The sequence below is a fragment of the Aotus nancymaae genome, unplaced genomic scaffold (assembly GCF_030222135.1).
Source record: "Aotus nancymaae isolate 86718 unplaced genomic scaffold, 86718_ANA_hifiasm-v0.15.2.pri h1tg000027l, whole genome shotgun sequence".
Classification (NCBI taxonomy): domain Eukaryota; kingdom Metazoa; phylum Chordata; class Mammalia; order Primates; family Aotidae; genus Aotus; species Aotus nancymaae.
Genome location: NW_026988440.1, coordinates 3,927,691 through 3,946,647, shown reverse-complemented (window position 1 = coordinate 3,946,647; position 18,957 = coordinate 3,927,691). Strand labels below are relative to the sequence as shown.

Genomic DNA, 18,957 nt, shown 5'->3' with positions numbered 1-18,957 from the left:
GCACCCAATGTCTTAAATCATGAGATGGAGCAAAGCTTCTCAACATCCATACCCTGGTAATTGACATTCATCCCATTTATCCACAGGCACACAAACCCCAGCAGAGTTTCCACTGCCATGGAGCAGCATCCCACAATCTCATCTGGGTAATTATGGCACTAAAACATTGTACATTTGAGAGTCCACTGTGGAAATGCCACCTATAGAAGCAACCTCTCATCATGGCCATTACCCTATTCCAAGGCTTGTTGCTCTATTGCATACTTGTTGAACTAGAGGAAATGCAACTGTACTCTGGCTTCTGGGCTTCCACATGAAATGACATCTCTTCTCTGCCTATCTCTTAATTTGACCAATGTTGATTTCCTCTATACATGCTGTCATGGCATTTGGTGGTGCTGCCATTGGGCTTCATTTTGTACCCCTAGTTTTGTGGATCTGTTGACCTGTTTCTCCTACACAGCAAGTCTGGGTTTCCTGGCTGCCATCAGCAGCCAACACTGCCTGTGTGTTCTCTGCCGTGTCTGGCACACACACATTTACCCATGGCATCTGTCAACCATTGTCTGGACCTTGATTGAGTGCTTTCCCTTTGGATCGTTGAGATGGGCTGCTTGTTACTGGGCTATGAATGTCCTTGTAAAGCATCCATTGCTGTTTCTCTTGCCATGATTATCCTCAGGATATGCACAATACATTGTGACCATCGCGACTCTCTTTATCTGGGTTCAGGGCTATACCCAACAGCAGTGTGCAGTCTCAAACTTAACTAAGAACAGGAGTGACAAGGATCTGTGCAATCATCAGAGCTTGGAGGGAGAAGATGGGGTAGTACTCATGCTCATAGGCCTCCTGTTTCCTTTCTGTGCTGTTCCTTAGGCATGAATAGGCATTTGTAGAAGTTTCTGCTCACACAGATAGACCATCTATTTTGCATTGCCTTCTTCCTTTTCTATGTGAACAGAAACTCCTACCCTGTCATTTACTTTTTTGTAGTGAGCCTTAAGAGAAGAGAGTGTGGAGGAAGGGGGACCCTCAGAGTGTTTCCCCAGAGAATGCTGTGGGTGGAGAGTGACCAGAGGTTGAAAAGGGAGGCCCCTCACAAAGTATACATGCATGTAGATGTTGGTGTGAACCTTGGTGACGGGTTATTCCTGCTGCTATCCTCCCGATTATTACAGGAGTCACTCCACATCTCTAACTTTTTTTCATACATCTCTAAAAGGAATCATTGTAGCAGAAAAATAAAATTTCCATGAGAAAATACTGCAGAAAATTCAAGATACTGTGTGGTAAAGTTATGAATCAGTATCCTCTGTATGTGCCTAATGAGACTCCCCAGGGACATGATTTCACCATGCTAGGATCCTCAGAAATCCTACCTCACATGGAGGCAGTGAGGAAGGCCAGGGAGACTCTCCAGAAATTCCAGGACTCAGAATGCCATCTCCTGCTGTTGACTTCTTTATTGACCCCATCTCCTCCCTCCAAGCTCTGATGGATGCACTAAAGACTATAGATCCTTGTCACTCCTTCCTTTAAGTTGATCATGAATTGATCATCTACTTGCTGACCTTGGTATCAGGTTCCTACCCAAACTATACTCAGCATACTTTTTCAGGAAAACTCTCCACAGTACTCCAAAACTAGGTACAGAGGGCTGAAAAGACAAGATGCAGGGACCCAGACCTGAAAGTAGTCACTTAATGGAAAGGTTTCCTAAGGAGCTCTGGCCTTTGGTGCAGGGAAGAAAAATTCATGATAATTTGGCTACAAACTGGTTGACTTCTATCTCCTGCCTTTTGAGCATTTTTGCATACTTTCCACTGGTCAAGACCAACCAGAAGAACAAGAGATGAGAAACCTCCAATGCTGTTTGTGGGGACCAGCATCCTGGAACACTAAGCATGGTGAAGAGAGGTGAAGAATGGGTCTGAGTAGCAAAGCAAGCTGCCTGCATTTCAGTGGCCACATCACATCATCCTCTCTGTTCCCACTCTCTCATGATATATAATCCTGGTGATTATCAGGCTCAAGTCCTGCCTATAATCGTGTATCTGAAACACCCTTGGGATTCTACCTAGGGATGTTTCTTCACAGGACACTCATAATAAGATTGGCCTCCCCCATATAGTGTATCTCTTAAGCTTTTCTATCTTTGGGAACCAGCACTATTCACTTCTATCACAGTAAAAGCCACACAGATAATTTTATAAACAGAAATCTAGGCCCTGGTTTAATGACAATGGGCATTGATGTGTGAGGCAAGCTTACCTAGCACTAGGATTCAAGTTTGCTGTGTAGCATTCCCATAGAAGGCTGTCTTTGTCTTTTCATTCAAGGATAAGAAAATATTTCCAGTTAGAAATGTTTTTGGCTGCAAAATAAAGAGAAGCTCAACTCAACTAATCTGAACAGTCAGTGATGTATGATATTGAAGTACAAGAAACCTATAGATAGGGCTGCTGCAAGATATTCAAGTCAGTGACACAATGTCTTGAAAAAAGGAGAATTATCCACTTTCACCTCTGGCATCTTCAGAATATTGTCCTCATTCCTCATTGGGCATGCTTTCCAAATGCTTAGGATATGACTTCATACTCAGAATATGATATGAAATACAAGAAAAAAGAACTTCCTTCCTTTCCTTCTATCTCTTTTTATATCTGCAAAAACTCTTCTCAGAGTCATACCACGTAGAATGTCCTGCTACATCTCATTAGAGTGCCCTCTAATGAGATATAGCAGTGCCTTCAATGTAACTAACACATAGGCCTTTTTTACCCACTCCGAAATTATATACACCTCCCTCCCTTGTCCAAATTAAAAATAAAATATTAGCATCTATGCAAAATGCAGTCATTATTTTGTCAAGAACTGTACCTAGTTTCATCTTGTTACTGCCTCTAGTTCCATTCAGGCACACAAGTGATGGGCATTTAATTCCATTAATTCAGTAAGTGTCCTTTCCAGCTATACATTCTTGGGCAGAAGAACAGATAGAATCACACTCTTCAGCAAAGTAAGGTCCATCATCCGCAGGCTTACAGTTCTCTGTTCTTCTCTTTGGACGAATTCACCTAATCTATCTGGAGAATCATCCATGGACACTGGAACTTCCCTCTGGGAGATTTTCCTTATTTAGTTTAGTTCGTGGTGATACCTGGGTGTTTGAGGCAAAACACCCTTCTAATGTTTGTTCATATTTCACAATCCCATTTCTTTTGGCAAAAGGCCAGGGTTCAGGTTTGCACCTTTGTTTCTGAACATACGTTTTTTGTCATGATTTTTTCACTTGTTAATTTGGTTTTGTTTCTTTTTTTTTTTCTTTTATTTTAAGAGGTGGGGAGTAGTAATTTCATTTTATTAAAAACTTCTCTCTTACAAATTTTCTGGAAACGATCTCATGAATATATTTATCAATGTAATTTTTTTTTTTTTTTTTTTTTGGTAAGAAGATTCCTGTTCCTAGCTATGGGTACCAGTTCCTGTCAAGTCCTACTTAATGTCTTTGCCTTGGAGAATTGCACCACAGCTACAGGTATGAAAGTGCCCAGTCCCTCCCAATTGCATCTCTACAGAAGAGACAGTGGGCTTTTCTGCCTTGGGAAGCAGGTAAAACCAGTATTGTTTCAATAAACACCCTGTAATGGACATAATTTGGTAACACTATTTTGGCTGTGTAAAAATGGAGCAATAAAACTTTAAACGTTCTTTATAAGTGTATGTGTGTTTATAATTTTAAGGTACAGTACTCAATTTTTCCCTAACAAAAGTAATAACTTAAACTCACTACTTTGGTTGAAGAAGACATTAAATCCTCTATATTCTTCTGTGTGTCCAGCCATTGAAGCTTATTAATAAAAGGGGTAGAAAATCATATCTCATTATGCAGTGCTTGTGATGACTAACAAGGTTGAATACTTTAGCCATTTAACATAAACTATCTACCAGTTAAAAAAAATCAAATTGATCAAATATTTACATGTTTATAAATGAAATAATTTAATCATATTCTAAGACAGTATAGATTCATTTTATATTGTCTGATGTAGGTAAAACTTCTTTAATCATAACTCAGAATACCTAAGCCATTAACGACTGACAAATTCAAATTTATAAAACTGGTGTGCATGACAACAATTTTTTTTAATCATAACCAAAGTGAAGTGACCAATGAAAATGCTGGAAATTGTATTTGCAGCTTGGACAACTGAAAAGGATTAATCTGCTTATAGGTGGAGAGCTAACAGAAATGGAGAGACAAAAACCTGTCCACAAGAAGCCTCATGCCCCTTCCTTTGCTCTGATGCCTCCTTAACATGCTCCTGAAAGGACAGCATCATGAGACATGAGCTACACAATGTTGCAATAAGGGAATGAAGAGGTAACCATATATTCTAATATCAGGCTTGAACGAATCTTCTTTGTTTTGAGTAACAGGTACACATAATTGAGTAAGCATATATAGAAATCATAAAAAAATTAAAAGTTGTTTGATAAATTACATCTTAAAAGGAGATTATACATTATTTTAAACACCATGGTAAACAAAACTGACAAAGTCTTCAGCCACAGAGTAAATCTCAAAGAAATCCAAATAACATTAATAATAATATTTTGTTGGCTATATTATTTGACCCCAATAAAATAATATATGTAAATAACTAGAATTTAAAGCACATATATATAAAGCAATATCATATATATATAAAGCAATATTATAGAATGCCAATTCTAGTCCTTGAAGGATTGTCTAAAATCATAGACATAAAATTAATAAGGCTGAAATAAATGGTATGTAGTTAAAGGAAATGCAATTTTTATTCAAATTACAAAGGAGTATTATTAAAACTTATATACAAACACTGGAACACAGAAACTGAATCATGAAGTAATGACTTCAATCTCACAAAATTCCTTATCTTCTAGAAGAGGCTTAAAATAAGACCAAAAGGGTGGAGCCATTACAAATTACAATAATGTTATAAGAAATAAAAGATCCATAAGATTTCACAGAGAATGTGATCATAGAGATGCTCTTCAAGTTGACCTTTTTAACTAGAGATAAAACGTGGAAAAGGCAAAGACAAGAAAAATTGTGAATGACATAATTCCTCACAGAAGAAGGAAAATTTGCAAAAAGAATGTGTGCCACTCAACAAAAGAAAGCCAATATAAGAGTTTTGTATGTGGGATGCCAAGTTAAATGGTATTAAGTTGGAGAAAGGATGAGGTAAATTTATTTTCTTCAAAGTCAAAAGTTTGGTTGTAATTCTAACCTAGTGAGGCAGGATTACATTATACAACTTAATGATTTTGTGCATTTATTCAACACACTGCAACACACCATCCTTACTAAATAATTATTACACATGTTATAAATAAAATCCAGTGAGTCCTATGTATTCATAAGGTTAATAATTCCTCACCCCAACCATGCATATTAAATACCAACTTTATCCTCCTCTTGCACAAGATAAAACAGACTTACAGAGAGTAATTTGCCCACAATGACATGCTTTGAATGAGAAAACCAAAGTTTGGACAATGGCAATCTGGGTGCAAAACCTTGGCTCTTACTTCTTATGTGATGATGGCTCTTGGTGTAGAGAATCAGGTAGTACAGATAAGTTCAGGCTCTATTTAAGGAGGAGATAGACAAAGGGAGGAAAATTTATGGCTGGACTTGGAAGATGCTCCAGGATAATGACAGAGAATAATGCATGGCCTTTTGTATGGACCTTGTTTGGGATTCCACAGATACCAGGAAAGTCTCACTGGTCCCATTCCCCTTATTGTTGGAACTGGAGCTCATTCAAACAGGATATACTGCCTAGAAAAGAAGTTAATGTCTCTTCCAACCACAAACAGCAAGGGATTGTTCTGAAAGTCCATGAAAGCTGTACTTGATTAGAACAAAACATTGATTTCATGCAGCAGTCTTATAAGGCAGAACAGGTTGGGTTACTATGTGTAAAAGTCCCCTACTCAGGTGTGGAAAATCATGTTTCCACTTTGACTCGGTGCTCCATGGGAAGAAGATTCTCCACATGCTGAGTAGAGTCCCGATGCTCCATCGAGTCGATGCCAACTGCCTTTTTGTTCCTCCCCAGCTCTGGCTCATCCGCTAATGCCCGTCGGAGAATCAGTCTGAGAGGTTCCTTCAGCCTTTTCTTTCTGAGGCTCCCCACAAAGAAATAAATGATAGGGTTGGCACTGGTGTTTATAATGAGGAACAAGTAAATTAAATAGGAGGTGGTGACCAACATTTTGAAATCTGATATGAAGGATGCCACGGTCAGGGGTAGGGCCCAGAGCAGGAACATGGTGGCTGAGATCTGCACCACCGCATAGACTCTGGTGGCCTTTCGCTGCTGGGAGCAGCACAGGAGTCTAATGAGCAGAGTCAGACTGGACACACACATCACAAGTAAAAGGATACCATGGAAGAGCCCAAAAATCTTTAGAAATATGACACATGCCTCTACATGTTTCCAATAAATTAGGAAAAGTGAATTTACTATGTTGGTGCAAAGAGACAGGGCCCAGATAAGGGTGCAGACAACAGTAGATGTGTATTTCGGGCGGTGGCATCTGTACCAGATGGGGAAGAGGATGCACACACACCGCTCTGTGCTGATGGCCACCAGGAGACAGAGACACACCTCAAAGGAGAAGGGAGACACTATGGCCAGGAAATTAGGGATAAAAAACACAACTCCATGATAAGTTAGCAGAATCATTTGTAAGAACCCCACAGCCGAGCAGCAAAGATAGATCACACCAGCAGCAGCCAGGTGGAGGATGTACACTGTGTAGGGATTTGTGGACCCACAGCAAAGCAGCCAGAAAACAGTGCCATTCAAGAAGACCCCACAGAGGGAGACCAGCACAGCTATGGGGGCAATGATCTTCAAGGGCAGGGCCTGCTGCCCCACTGACATGTTCATTAGCATATGTGCGATTTTATTTGTCTCATTTTGAAGGAAGACGCCACAGAACTGGGATAGCAGGTCTGGGTTCTGTGCCTCCTGGTCACCACTGTGGAGACAAAGACTGCATGAGAGAGATATCTGTGACTCAGCAAATGCTGTCCATCCATCTCTCTGGCTGAACCAGTAAACTTTTCCCCCAGGCCATGGGGTGCTGGGACCTGAGTGGGCCACAACACCACAGTCAGGGGAGTGGTCCATCTAGTGGTGTCCTTGGGCCTCAGACCCCTTGCCTCTAAATTTTCCTAAATTGGAATAGAACACCCATTATTGGGTGTCCTTTTTAGAAACAGCTGAACATTAACTATATATCAGAGTGGACGGGAATATCCGCTCTGCAAATAACTCCCCATGAATTTGTGATCTGTTCTCCTTCCCCCAACACATCTCCTGTTGTAGAGGATACCCCAGGCCTCTCCACATAGACCCAATATCTTGTTGTGTTGGGGCATTAATGAGTCACTAAGCATTGAGAATGGAGATTTGTGTCTGATCCAGGCTCTACTCATGAGACACTAGTGTCTCATCTCTTTCAAACCCAAGCCTGGGGCATCCTTGGGCAGCCATACAAGATGCAGCAATGCCAGAGTAAGGTTCCGCCCTGGGCTCAAACAGGTGCAGGGGAGCACTGAGATTTCCAAGACAGGCATTTCACAGCAGTTGGCACCAAAGAAGTCCTTTCTATGGATGGCAGGACTTGACCTGGAAAATAAGGAAATCTCCCTTTCTCCGCGGACGTGAGGCTCAGGCAGTGTCTGTGTGAGCATCATCTACTGCTGTGCTCCAAATGTCAGCTGAAGAGAAGAAAATGAACAGACTTAGGGTGCAACAAATACAAAAGAGGCCTAAGAATATTAATATAATTATTAATATAGAAAGAATAGCATTTTAATGCTATGTAAATATATTAATATAGAGACTAGCATATTAATACCATGTAAATATATATATTAATAAATTATATTAATATAATATTGTTATCTTAACATGTTACTAATATTGATGTCATTAATATATTCACATTATATATTTATGTTAACATCTTATATTAATATGATATATTCTCAATTATGCTATTAAAGATATTGATAATTAACATTAACATTATTTAGCTTATTAATAATGTGTCATTAACAATATTTATTTATTTATTGCTGTTGTCCCAGGTATATTGAAAATAAAATCCAGTGAGTACTGTATTTTACAGCATTGCAGAAAGATTCAAACAGCTTCACGTGGTGATCTCCTGATCCAGGGCTGAGACCTTGGAAACATAATTGTCTCTCCTTTCGTTCTCCTATTCCTGCAGCTTGATGGAGATACCTCTCACTAGACCTCTCTGAATCTGCTTCGCCAGATGTGTGACATCGCCTGCTCTCTTGCTGTGGAGCTTCTTGCTGAGGATAATGGTGATCTCCTCACACACGCTTGTTCATTTGGAAGTCATTGCCCCAGGCACATGTAGTACTTTTCTATGATGGCCTGGGCTGCCTTCATCAGTTTTGATGTGAACACGACCCATGTTGGTGGGTCTTTGGTCATCAATATCAATTGATATTAACATTATTCAGTTTATTAATAACATATCATTAATATTTATATAATAGTAAAATAGTTCATCAGTACAGTTTAATATGCTTATAATATTAAGATATTAATGTATTATTGATACATGTGAATATATTAATATATTAACAACATATATTAATATATTTGGTATACTGTATTACTTATATGATATGAATATGCTATTAATGGTATCTTAATAACAATATACTAATAAGAAATATTGTGATTAATAGTTGTATGTAATTATATTTCATTATAATTATATTTATGATTATATTATGATTAACAATAAGTACTGTTGTATCTTGTTTATAATGAATAATTATCAGTATTATTATTTTTTAAACTACTTCTAATAATTATTATTTTTATAGAATCTGGAATGGGAAGCAGACTTTGCAAGGCTTCTCTGACCTCTGCCTCCAGCTCTAGGATCTGTGAAACACACTGGGGTCTTCTCCTAGACCTCCCTTTTTTTTTTTTTTTTTTTTTGAGACGGAGTTTCGCTCTTGATACCCAGGCTGGAGCGCAATGGCGCGATCTCGGCTCACCGCAATCTCCGCTTCCTGGGTTCAGGCAATTCTCCTGCCTCAGCCTCCTGAGTAGCTGGGATTACAGGCACGCGCCACTGTGCCCAGCTAATTTTTTGTATTAGTAGAGACGGGGTTTCACCATGTTGACCAGGATGGTCTCGATCTCTTGACCTCGTGATCCACCCGCCTCGGCCTCCCAAAGTGCTGGGATTACAGGCTTGAGCCACCGCGCCCGGCCCGACCTCCCTTTTTTAAGTTCCTCAAAAGACCATTTCATCATCTCCACTCAGCAGGAAAATGCCTCTTCAGTAGGCAAATGTCACTTGCCACAAACTTATCTTTGGCATGAGGATAGGACAGTGACTAAGGCAGAACTGTCTGTATCTTCTTTGGGTTTACATTGTAATAATTGCTATGAGAAAAATAAATTGGGCTGAGTGGATAGGAAATGATAAGAGTAATGGGTGTTTCCTAGTGGGATAAATGAGGGGAGCTTCTTAGTAGGACATGGAGATTTGAGTGACCTGCTAGAGCAGCTGGGTGACAGCCAGAAGGAGAGAGCCACAGACAGGCTCGCCAAGTTCTCCACTCTGGGGCAAGTGGCTTCATCTGCTTTGTTAATCTTTAATGTTCCTGTCCGGAGAGGTCATCTTATGCAACTTGAGCTCAATAACTATTTTTCTACTATTGAGTTAGTAAACCCCAAAGAGGTCCCTGCAACTCTAGAGAGGTAAGGGCTTATAAGCCATATTCAAGGTTGGTATTCTGATCTCAGTCATCAGTGTACAGAAAGGGGCAGTCAGGCCCCTTCAGGCAGCACTGAGCTGCTGTCCCTGGAGTGATGGGGCCTGACCACAGCTTCCTCTTTCAACCACTGAAATCCTTATCACTATTTTGCAGAAGACCAAAGACGTAGCCCCAGATGTGAATCTACTCACATGTTGGAAGTTTGCCCGTGATGCTGAGAGCCCGTTTAAGTGGAAGATCCTGAATGAGTGCAGATATGACCTGTCAGCAGGAGATCTCTGCTCTGTCTTTTTTCAAGACTCTGAGAAAAAGGCCAAGAGCCTAGCATGAAAACACCTCAGATAATGTATCCAGAGTAAGGGAAAACTGGTATGAACCATTCACTCTCAGCCAAAAACCTGCTCACCTTGGGGAGGTGTGGTACCTCAAGGCTGATCACAGAATAGAGGAGATCTCATGTGTCTTTGGGGAGATTCCTGGCCACCTTCCTGTCTCAGGAAGATGAATGGAACTGTTTCATTGGACGATGCCACCATCCCCTGTCCAGGGGCCACTCTCTGAGCCTTGGACATTTCTGCTGAGTTGGCTAGGGCTCTGAGAATCAGCCCTGATGACCCTAGATGCCCCACTATGGAGTCCAGAACACTGAAGAACTTAGGATGTTTGAGAGGTGAAACCCTCTGGGCCCAAGGAGATCAAACCACCCTTTCCAAAGATCCTGAACACTAACAGTGACTTCTTAAACTTTAAGACAGTTTCATAGATGAAGTTGTCAGAGAAGTTGAGCTCACTAAAGCAAGATGTTTCTGTAACAAAGAAAAGTCATTAAATGAGGCACTACAGCTGATCCATGGGAATGTTCAACAATATGTTACAGATTTCACTAGAGCTTAATCTTAGTCCTGCAGCACCAAGGGCATACTCTTCCTCCTACTGACCTGGGAAGAGTCAGTTCAGGGGAGAATAGGAGGAAAGAACCCAAATGTCCATTAACAGACACATTCCAAAATGTGTCTCCAGTCAAGGACAAGCCAAACTGACTCATCAAAGAAATGCAAATCAAAACCACAACTAGATAGCATTTTAAACCCATTAGGATGGCCATTATGGAAAACAAAAGATAACAAGTGCTGATGAGGATGTGGAAAAAGGGAACACTCACATACTGTTGGTGAAAATGTAAAATGATGCAGCTTCTGTGAAAAAAATATGGAGATTACTCAAAAAATTAACAATAGAATTGCACTATATGATCCAGAAATCCCACTTCTGAATATTTATCCAAAAAAATTAAAATCAGATTTTCAAAGAAATATTAGCATCTGATGTACACTGCAATACTATTTACAATAGCCAAGATGTGGAAACAACCTGAATATTCATCAAAAAATGAATGAAAAAAATGTTATGTGAACATACCATAGAACAGTATTCAGCCCTTGAAAAGAAATTCTGCCCTATGTTACAACATAGTTGAACCTGGAGATCATTATGGTAAGTGAAATTAGCCAGTCATAAAAGAATAAATACTCTGTGCACTTAAATGGAGTATCTAAAATAATCAAATTCATAGAAGCAGAGTGGGATGGTTGTTCCCTGGGATGGAAGGTAGGAAGTAGGGAGCTAGTGGTCAGTGGGCATAAAGTTTCAGTTTAACAAAAGAGATAAGTACTGGAGTTCTATTGCACAACAGTAGTAGTTGCCTATAGTCAGCATTAGTGTACTGAAATGTTTTTGGAACTGAAGCTGCTTCATCTTTCTGAGCCTCAGGTACTTCCTCTGCAAAATTAGAATACTGGTAATACCTACTTGTGTGTTTGAAAATTAAATGGGTGTATAACATGTAAGTGCTTAGAGCAGTGCTGAGTATACAGTGAGAGATGGATAAATAAATATCATCCTGTTGGGGCAGATGAATATTAATAAGCAAATGCAGTAAATTAGATCATTTCAGACAGTGCTTGCTATTCTTTTTTTTTTTTTTTTTTTTTTTTTTGAGATGGAGTTTCGCTCTTGTTACCCAGGCTGGAGTGCAATGGCACAATCTCAGCTCACCGCAACCTCCACCTCCTGGGTTCAAGCAATTCTCCTGCCTCAGCCTCCCGAGTAGCTGGGATTACAGGCATGCGCCACCATGCCCAGCTAATTTTTTGTATTTTTAGTAGAGACGGGGTTTCACCATGTTGACCAGGATGGTCTCTATCTCTTGACCTCGTGATCCACCCACCTCAGCCTCCCAAAGTGCTGGGATTACAGGCGTGAGCCACCGCGCCTGACTGTGCTTGCTACTCTTAAGGAAAAAAAAGTGACAGTGGAATGGACTATCCTAAGGAAAACGAGAAAGACGCTGAGCCACTTAGGTCGGTCCTTTCTGAGTCGGTAATATTTCCTGGTTTTTTCAGGAAGACAATCCTGCATTTATCTAGAGGAAGAGTGCCCCATATCGTGGGCACCTATGGGTACAAAGGCCCACAGGAAGGACAGTCATATAGTTGAAAAAAAGAAAGAAGGCCAGTGTGGCTGAAGTTTAGGGAAGGAAAGAGTGAGAGAAAGTTTAGAGAAGTAGGCACCTGTGGAATTATATAGGCCAAGACAAGAAGTTTGAATTTTAAATTCAATGGCCAGCTGTCAGAAAGTTTTAAACTTAGAGAATAATAATATCTGGATTTATTTTGTTATCCATTCATTCATTAATTCATTTAGAGGTGAGATCCCACTCTGTCACCCACAGGCTGGAGTGCAGTGGTGCAATCACTTCCACCTCTCCAGCCCAATCGATGCCCCCACCTCAGCCTCATGAGTAGCTGGGACCACAGGTGTGTGCCTCCACATCTGGCTAGGTTTCTTTTTTAATTTTCTAATTTTTTTCTCTTTTTTTTTTTGTAGAGATGGGAGTCTTCCTGTGTTGCCCTATGCTGGTCTCAAACACCTGGAGCTCAAGAGATCCCCTCCACCTCAGCCTCCCAAAGTGCTGGGATTACAGGGATGAGCCACCATACCCAGTCAAGGATTTGCATTTTTAAAGATCACTACTGTGCACTTAAAATTATTAGGATAATTTATCTCGTGTCAAGAAGTCTTACAACAATAAAGCAAAATTCACACACATAAAAAAGAATAACCAAGGATGGATTCCAGCCCCCAGTCCTCAAAGGAAGGACTGCACTGTCCTGTTAATGTTCTTTCCCTGGGTGGAAACACATCTAAAATCCTTGCAAACATTCTTCTGAATTAGAGAGATGAAAAAGAGAACTAGATGTAAAGAGAACAATTCTCTTACCTGTAACATTCTTGCTGAGGGAAGGGGCAGGTCAGGGGACAGTGAGACTCAGACAAAGAAGGACAGGTGACACTTCTGTGGACCAATGGTCTGGAATCGTCTTCTCTGTCCTCTGGCTATGAGCTGTCTTTTGAACTTCCAGGAGTTGCTGTACCTTGAGCAAGTTTGATTAAGATTTCCACGTGCTCCTTGTTTTTCCTCTGGCCAATGAGTGGCTTCTAACTGTGGGGACAGACAGCTGAGCATCCCATGGTTTATCACATGGTCAGCTGCTCCACCGTGGCTTTATGTGCCCAGGCAGGTCCTTCCTCTCTCCATCAGGCTCCTTTCTCTTACTCTGATCAGAACTCAGCATAGCCCTGGCTCCTTCATCCTAGGGATAGGGAATAGGGTCTTGCGAGGAGTAGACCCAATTCCAAGTCGGATATGCTGAGTCAGTTTCTAGCAAGCTAAACTTCATGGCATTGCTCTTAATAAACACAAGATCAAGATCAAATTCAGAGAGCCCTTCAGACAAAAGCTTTCACCATGCTTCACTCCCAAACAAAGCACCCCTTGAGGGGTGTTCCAATACAATTTGTGCAGAGAGAAGCCAGTAAAGTTGCCCTTTCTTTACCTCAGTAAGAAAAGCCTGGCCCTGGCCCTGATAGTTTGAAAAGAATGCCCTGCTATTACAAGGCATGGGTATGTATTGGGACTTCTGTGTCCACATTTCACCTGCATTATCACCTGTCAGGGACCACAGCAGGTATGAGAGATTCTACCTGTCTTTTCAACACACATCAGATCAACCTTGTGTACTGACTGATGTCTCAGGACTCAGATTTGGGGTTGCCATGTGCTCACCATCACTTTAACTTCATAGTACTTTTCCCTTGATCTTATCTCATCTGCCACACTCACTTTATGATGCACATTTCTAGATATTGATTTTCAAACTGAGTGGTCCCAAGGGCTGATGTTCTGTATGCAATTATTTCGTTTTCTTTGTTCAAAGATAGTTTGTAACAGTCATCCTCAAGTAACAGTTTCTTGGTCACTTACCATGTGAATACGCAGTCTCTGGGCATGGAGGCTTCTGGACTCTCAATCTCTTGTGTCCTGTGTTGCTGCCTGATCCTAGTTAGGACAGGCACTGATAATCAAAACCAATGGCATATTGTTACCCTGTGAGAAGATGTCTTGCTTAAATGTAGAATAACATTTTTTGTTATCTCTTGTCACCCTTCCTGGCCTTTTCCCCACAATCCCACAGTCATGTTGATGCACACTGCAGGGCGTTGTGCTCCACTCCATTTCTCCCACATTGACTGGCTTTTCTCATCCAGTGGCTCTGAAGCACAAGAGGCTGCTGGACTTAAGGGTGCTCTGAAAACTCCTCACCTGTATTTGCCTCCCAGTTCCCACAATGCCCTTTCACTGTCTCCCTCCTGAGGCACATAGGAAGTGTGCTTCTTAGAGGACTTTCACTTAGTGGAATTATCCGTCTCTTAAAATGTAATCTGTATTTTTTAACAAATAAAGACCTGCATTTGTTCTTTCTGGTATGCAGACATCAGACTGTTTTGTGACCCTGAAATCAGTTTCTCTGTTTCTGATGAACTCTGGAGATTTTGTCACTGATGCTGGGCTGCTTTACTTGGTTCCAGGAATTCACCCTTTGTCCTCTGTGGAATTTTTAGTTCAGGTCTCACTTTTCCCCTTGAGCACAAGACCCCTCCCTTGATTTAAAACCACACATTCTCCAGCACAGGCCATCTGTTCTGTCTAAGTGATTCCAACAGCTTCTCCAATTAAGTTGTCAAGAGAAACGAAAGAAATGAAATGGTCTGATTTCCCTTGAAGATTCTTATGGTCACAAAGAGGAAAAGATCCTGGGATGGAAAAGAGATATTAGATAAAAACTAAGAAAATCTGAATAAAGTGTGGTCTTTAGTTAATAATAATATATCAATATTGTTCATTAGGTATAACAAAGGATCATACTAACGGGAATATGGGCCTGGCATTTATGGAAACTCTCTGGACTGTTTTTGCAATTTTCTGTAAATCTAAAAATGTTCTAAAAGTAGTTTGTTAAAAATTGAATTGAATACTATAAACAAAGAAAAATGGAATGTAATAGAGCAAACAAAAACTAAATGTTGCTCATTTGAAATGCTGAATAAACTTGATTACTGGTGAGAGCAATCAAGAAAAAAATAAAGACAACACAAAATAATAATACATGATTGAAAAAACTAATAGCAGCTATTCTATACATATCTGAATGAGGAAGATGGTATGAATAATTGAATATCAATTTGCTTCCTCTAGGATCCCACCCACCACCACAGACGATTCAACAACCCACCATCTTCATCCAAATAGTGTCTTGTAACCTTTGCCTGCCCTCTCTTCCTTGAAAATCACTGTTCCCTGGTCCCCATGGGGGAGCCTAGGCTTTAAGCCACTTTATCTTTACCCTGGAGGAACCTTCTCTCCAGCTGAGTCGGGTCCTCATGAGATTCTAGGAGTTGCTTGGCCTCCTATGTCCACTCCCCTCAACATTGGCCTGTAGCCTCATATGGACCAGACTTCAGCCCAGCTTCCAACATGCCCAACAATGTCAACCCCATGGGGAAGTTCCTGGAGGTGTTTAAGGATGTGACAATCCAGTGATAGGGACATTTGGGGTGCTTGTCTATGTGGAAACTGACCTTACCATTTTCCTATTTTCTGAGTAGTTTATCATTTCTTGATTGCTGTCTGTCATTTTTGGGAAGAAAATCAAATAAGCACCTTGTGAGTATAGGAACAACAGTGCCTCAATTACAAAATAGGGACTTTGGAGGAACCTCATCCAGTTAGATCTTTCCCAGGTTCAGACAAAGCAACTGACCTCCAGGTTGCTGACAAGTGTCCCTTGGTCAGTGGCCCTGTGGAAGTACAGAAGGCCCACTGATTTTGGGGACTCCTTTCATGATCCTCATTTTGCAGAGGGTCTTGTACCCTTTCCAGGCTCTGGGTGGCTTTATGGGAAAATCCTGCCTCATCATAACACCCTTTGGTGTTCACTGACACCTAGATCCAGATCCTTGGTAACCACATGGGAAAGGGGACAGTGAGAGCACAGTCTGTGTTGTGCACCACAACCTGGGCAAGAAAAGCATCAATCAAAAGAGATGAGCCTTGCTGGTGGGGGCCAGGAAGGGTTACCTGAATTCTTGTGTTGCCAGGGACAGAAAAGAATGTGGTGCAGAGTGAAAAGGGGGTTTTCAGTGATGGGAGCACATCTGATTGATAAACTTATGCAGAATCATTTCCAGGTCTCTCTTAGGAGGCCAAGAGGCATGGGTTGGGGGGCAGAGGTGGTATGGTAGAGGGTCTGGTGACCTGGAATCTGGGGGTCTCCCTATCCTGACACAGAAGCTGGCAAGAAACTTCCAGCAGAGCCTCAAGTTGGCAGTTCCAGGTTTGGGTGCTGTCATTCTCTCAGATCTCCCTCAAAGGATCAGATGCCCTTCCTCATCCCCAGCCTCAGCCTCCCCTGAGCCCTCCAGGAAAGCAGCATGTGTGAGTCTCCCAAACAGAGTCAGGAGCACCAGCCCTACAGAGCCAGCAGCAGCTGGGTGAGGCAGATGGTGGCCCAGGGTGGGGGCAACGGTGTTCCAGGGCCACTTAGGCTGCTATGAAATTCATCCTCCACAATCCTCAGGGACCTCTTCTCTTACTGAAAGGGACATTCTCAGAACATGCTGACGTGAGTCGTGAATCCCTGGTGCTGTGTGGAGAAATGTCCCACCACCTTTTCCTATCTCTCTCCTCATCACTGCCCAGCCCTGAGATTTAGCCGCTGAAAAGAAGTCCAGGGTCTTTACCTGTGGCTGCTGGGCATGCCTGAGCACATGTGCCATGGGCTGCTTGTGATGGGCTGGAATACCTAATCCAGGTGTCCCAGAAGCCACCACAGACATCACCTATCTTCCCTGGTGGTGGTCTTTGAAAAGTGAGTCTAGACACCCTAAAATTGGAATCCAGGCTTCCTGCTTTCAAGGGCAGGTGGTCCCCATGGTGCAGCTGTGATTCTCAGCCCTCTTCTGGGCTGTGCCCCAGCTGGGATATGAATATTCACCCTTGGCCTTGGTGCTCCTGCCCCCACACTGAGCCATCGCACCCCACGCTCCTTGGCCCTCCTTCCAGGGCACCCTTCTCATGAAGTGGAGTGGATGAAAAGAACAGGAAAGCATGTCAATCCTCCTACTATCCCCATATGGCAGAGGCTGTTGTGGGGATGTCTGTTGTACTTGGGTGAGAAGGCCCCTTGGCCTCAAGCCCTGCCATGCAGGAATGCTACATACAGACAGAGCCAAGTGATAGGAAAGAGCATGTCCAGGAACCCACCTGATGCCAGCCTCAGCTCAGGCTGAGGATGAGGCAGAAGGCCTCTTGCTAGGCTTAGGGAAGATGGCAGGAGGAGCCTCCTCAGGGTGCCAACTGGACTGGGTAAAGCCAGTGGAGGGTTTGGGGACCAGGGAAGCTGTGATTTATCAAGCACTGTGGGCATTGCAATATTTTCACTGCTCTGTCGAGTCCAATGGGACATCAGTTCTGTGCATATCTTCCTCTTCCTCTAGCCCTGCCCAGTCCTGGGTGGAGAAACTACTAGCACCACATCCCCTGTCTGTCCCACCAGGAGTCTCTGCTTTATTCAAACATTCATGCATCATGCATTCAGCAAGCATTTGTCTGTAGGCTTGGGGAGCTCTGGGAAGGGTTGAAAGTGAGCAAAAAAAATAAAATCATATGACAGAAGGGGAAGTCCCATCCTGCCAAGGATCTGGATGTGGGAACCTGCTCCAGCCTGGTGGAATCATGGTGCCCCAGGGGCATAAACTGCTCAGGAGCAGACCCTGACCAGATCCCCCGCAGGCCTGGAACAGCCTGATCAGAAGCCTCCTGAGTCCTGTGGCCACCACAGTGGGCCTCATCATCCTTCCCTGTTACCTGGCCGGGTGTTCCTGGCTGCCAGACAGTGCCAACTGGTGGTGCCTCCTTCATCAATGCCCCAAGACAGCCACTTTTTGGAGAATGAGACCACCAGCTACTTCGTGGCCAGCTCCAACTTACTGGTGAGTATTTTTAGGTAGAATGTTCCAGAGTGGTAAAGTCTTTTGAGCTTTTCTGCTTCTTGTTAGCTGCTTCCTTCTGGTATGGACCACGGGGAATGGCACAGAACACAGGAACCCACACATGGGAGAATAGCAGGCATTTGGCTGGAGTGTGCCAAAAGAGTTATTCAAGTAGAATAATATCAAACAAGACTGCAGTTGCAAAAAGACATAGCCAACAACTTGGTTTCAGTTTGAGCACCCTAATAAACAAACTGATTTAACCGTCATAGTCTGGAGGAATGTGAGACCTTAATCACAGTGAGGTCACCACCTGAGACCTCAATCATGTCGGAGTCACCACTTAAGACACTGATCACCACCTGTGGAAGTCTGTCTTGCAGACCCTGACTCGAGGACGGATGATGAACGCACTCTCACACCCAGTACAGCGATTTTGAGTGGGCTAAGGATGATCATCAACTGCTTTCGGAGGGCAGTTGCAGCTAATCGACCGCTACTCCCTGTCCTTCCTCGAATTTGTTCAGTATAGATCTAATAACAGAAGTTCTAAGACGACAAGCTTGTGAATAATTAACGTGGTGTAAAAGAGTGGTTTTACAAATGATAAAAGGTCTTGGTTCTGGGTCCTAAAATAAACACCATTAATGATTTCATTAAACCAACAATATTAAATGCCTTGTTTATCAAACAAGGATAATTATCTTTTGAGTTACATTTAT

General features: G+C 42.2%; 1 protein-coding gene across 1 annotated transcript; it reads right to left on the bottom strand.

The window, feature by feature from the left end:
• Positions 1-4,965: 4,965 nt before the first annotated feature.
• MAS1L (MAS1 proto-oncogene like, G protein-coupled receptor) lies at positions 4,966-7,480 on the bottom strand. Its single transcript, XM_012477448.2, has one exon. The coding sequence runs from the start codon at positions 7,194-7,196 to the stop codon at positions 6,006-6,008; it is 1,191 nt and encodes a 396-aa protein (XP_012332871.2). The 5' UTR covers positions 7,197-7,480; the 3' UTR covers positions 4,966-6,005.
• Between the last annotated feature and the right edge of the window lie 11,477 nt (positions 7,481-18,957).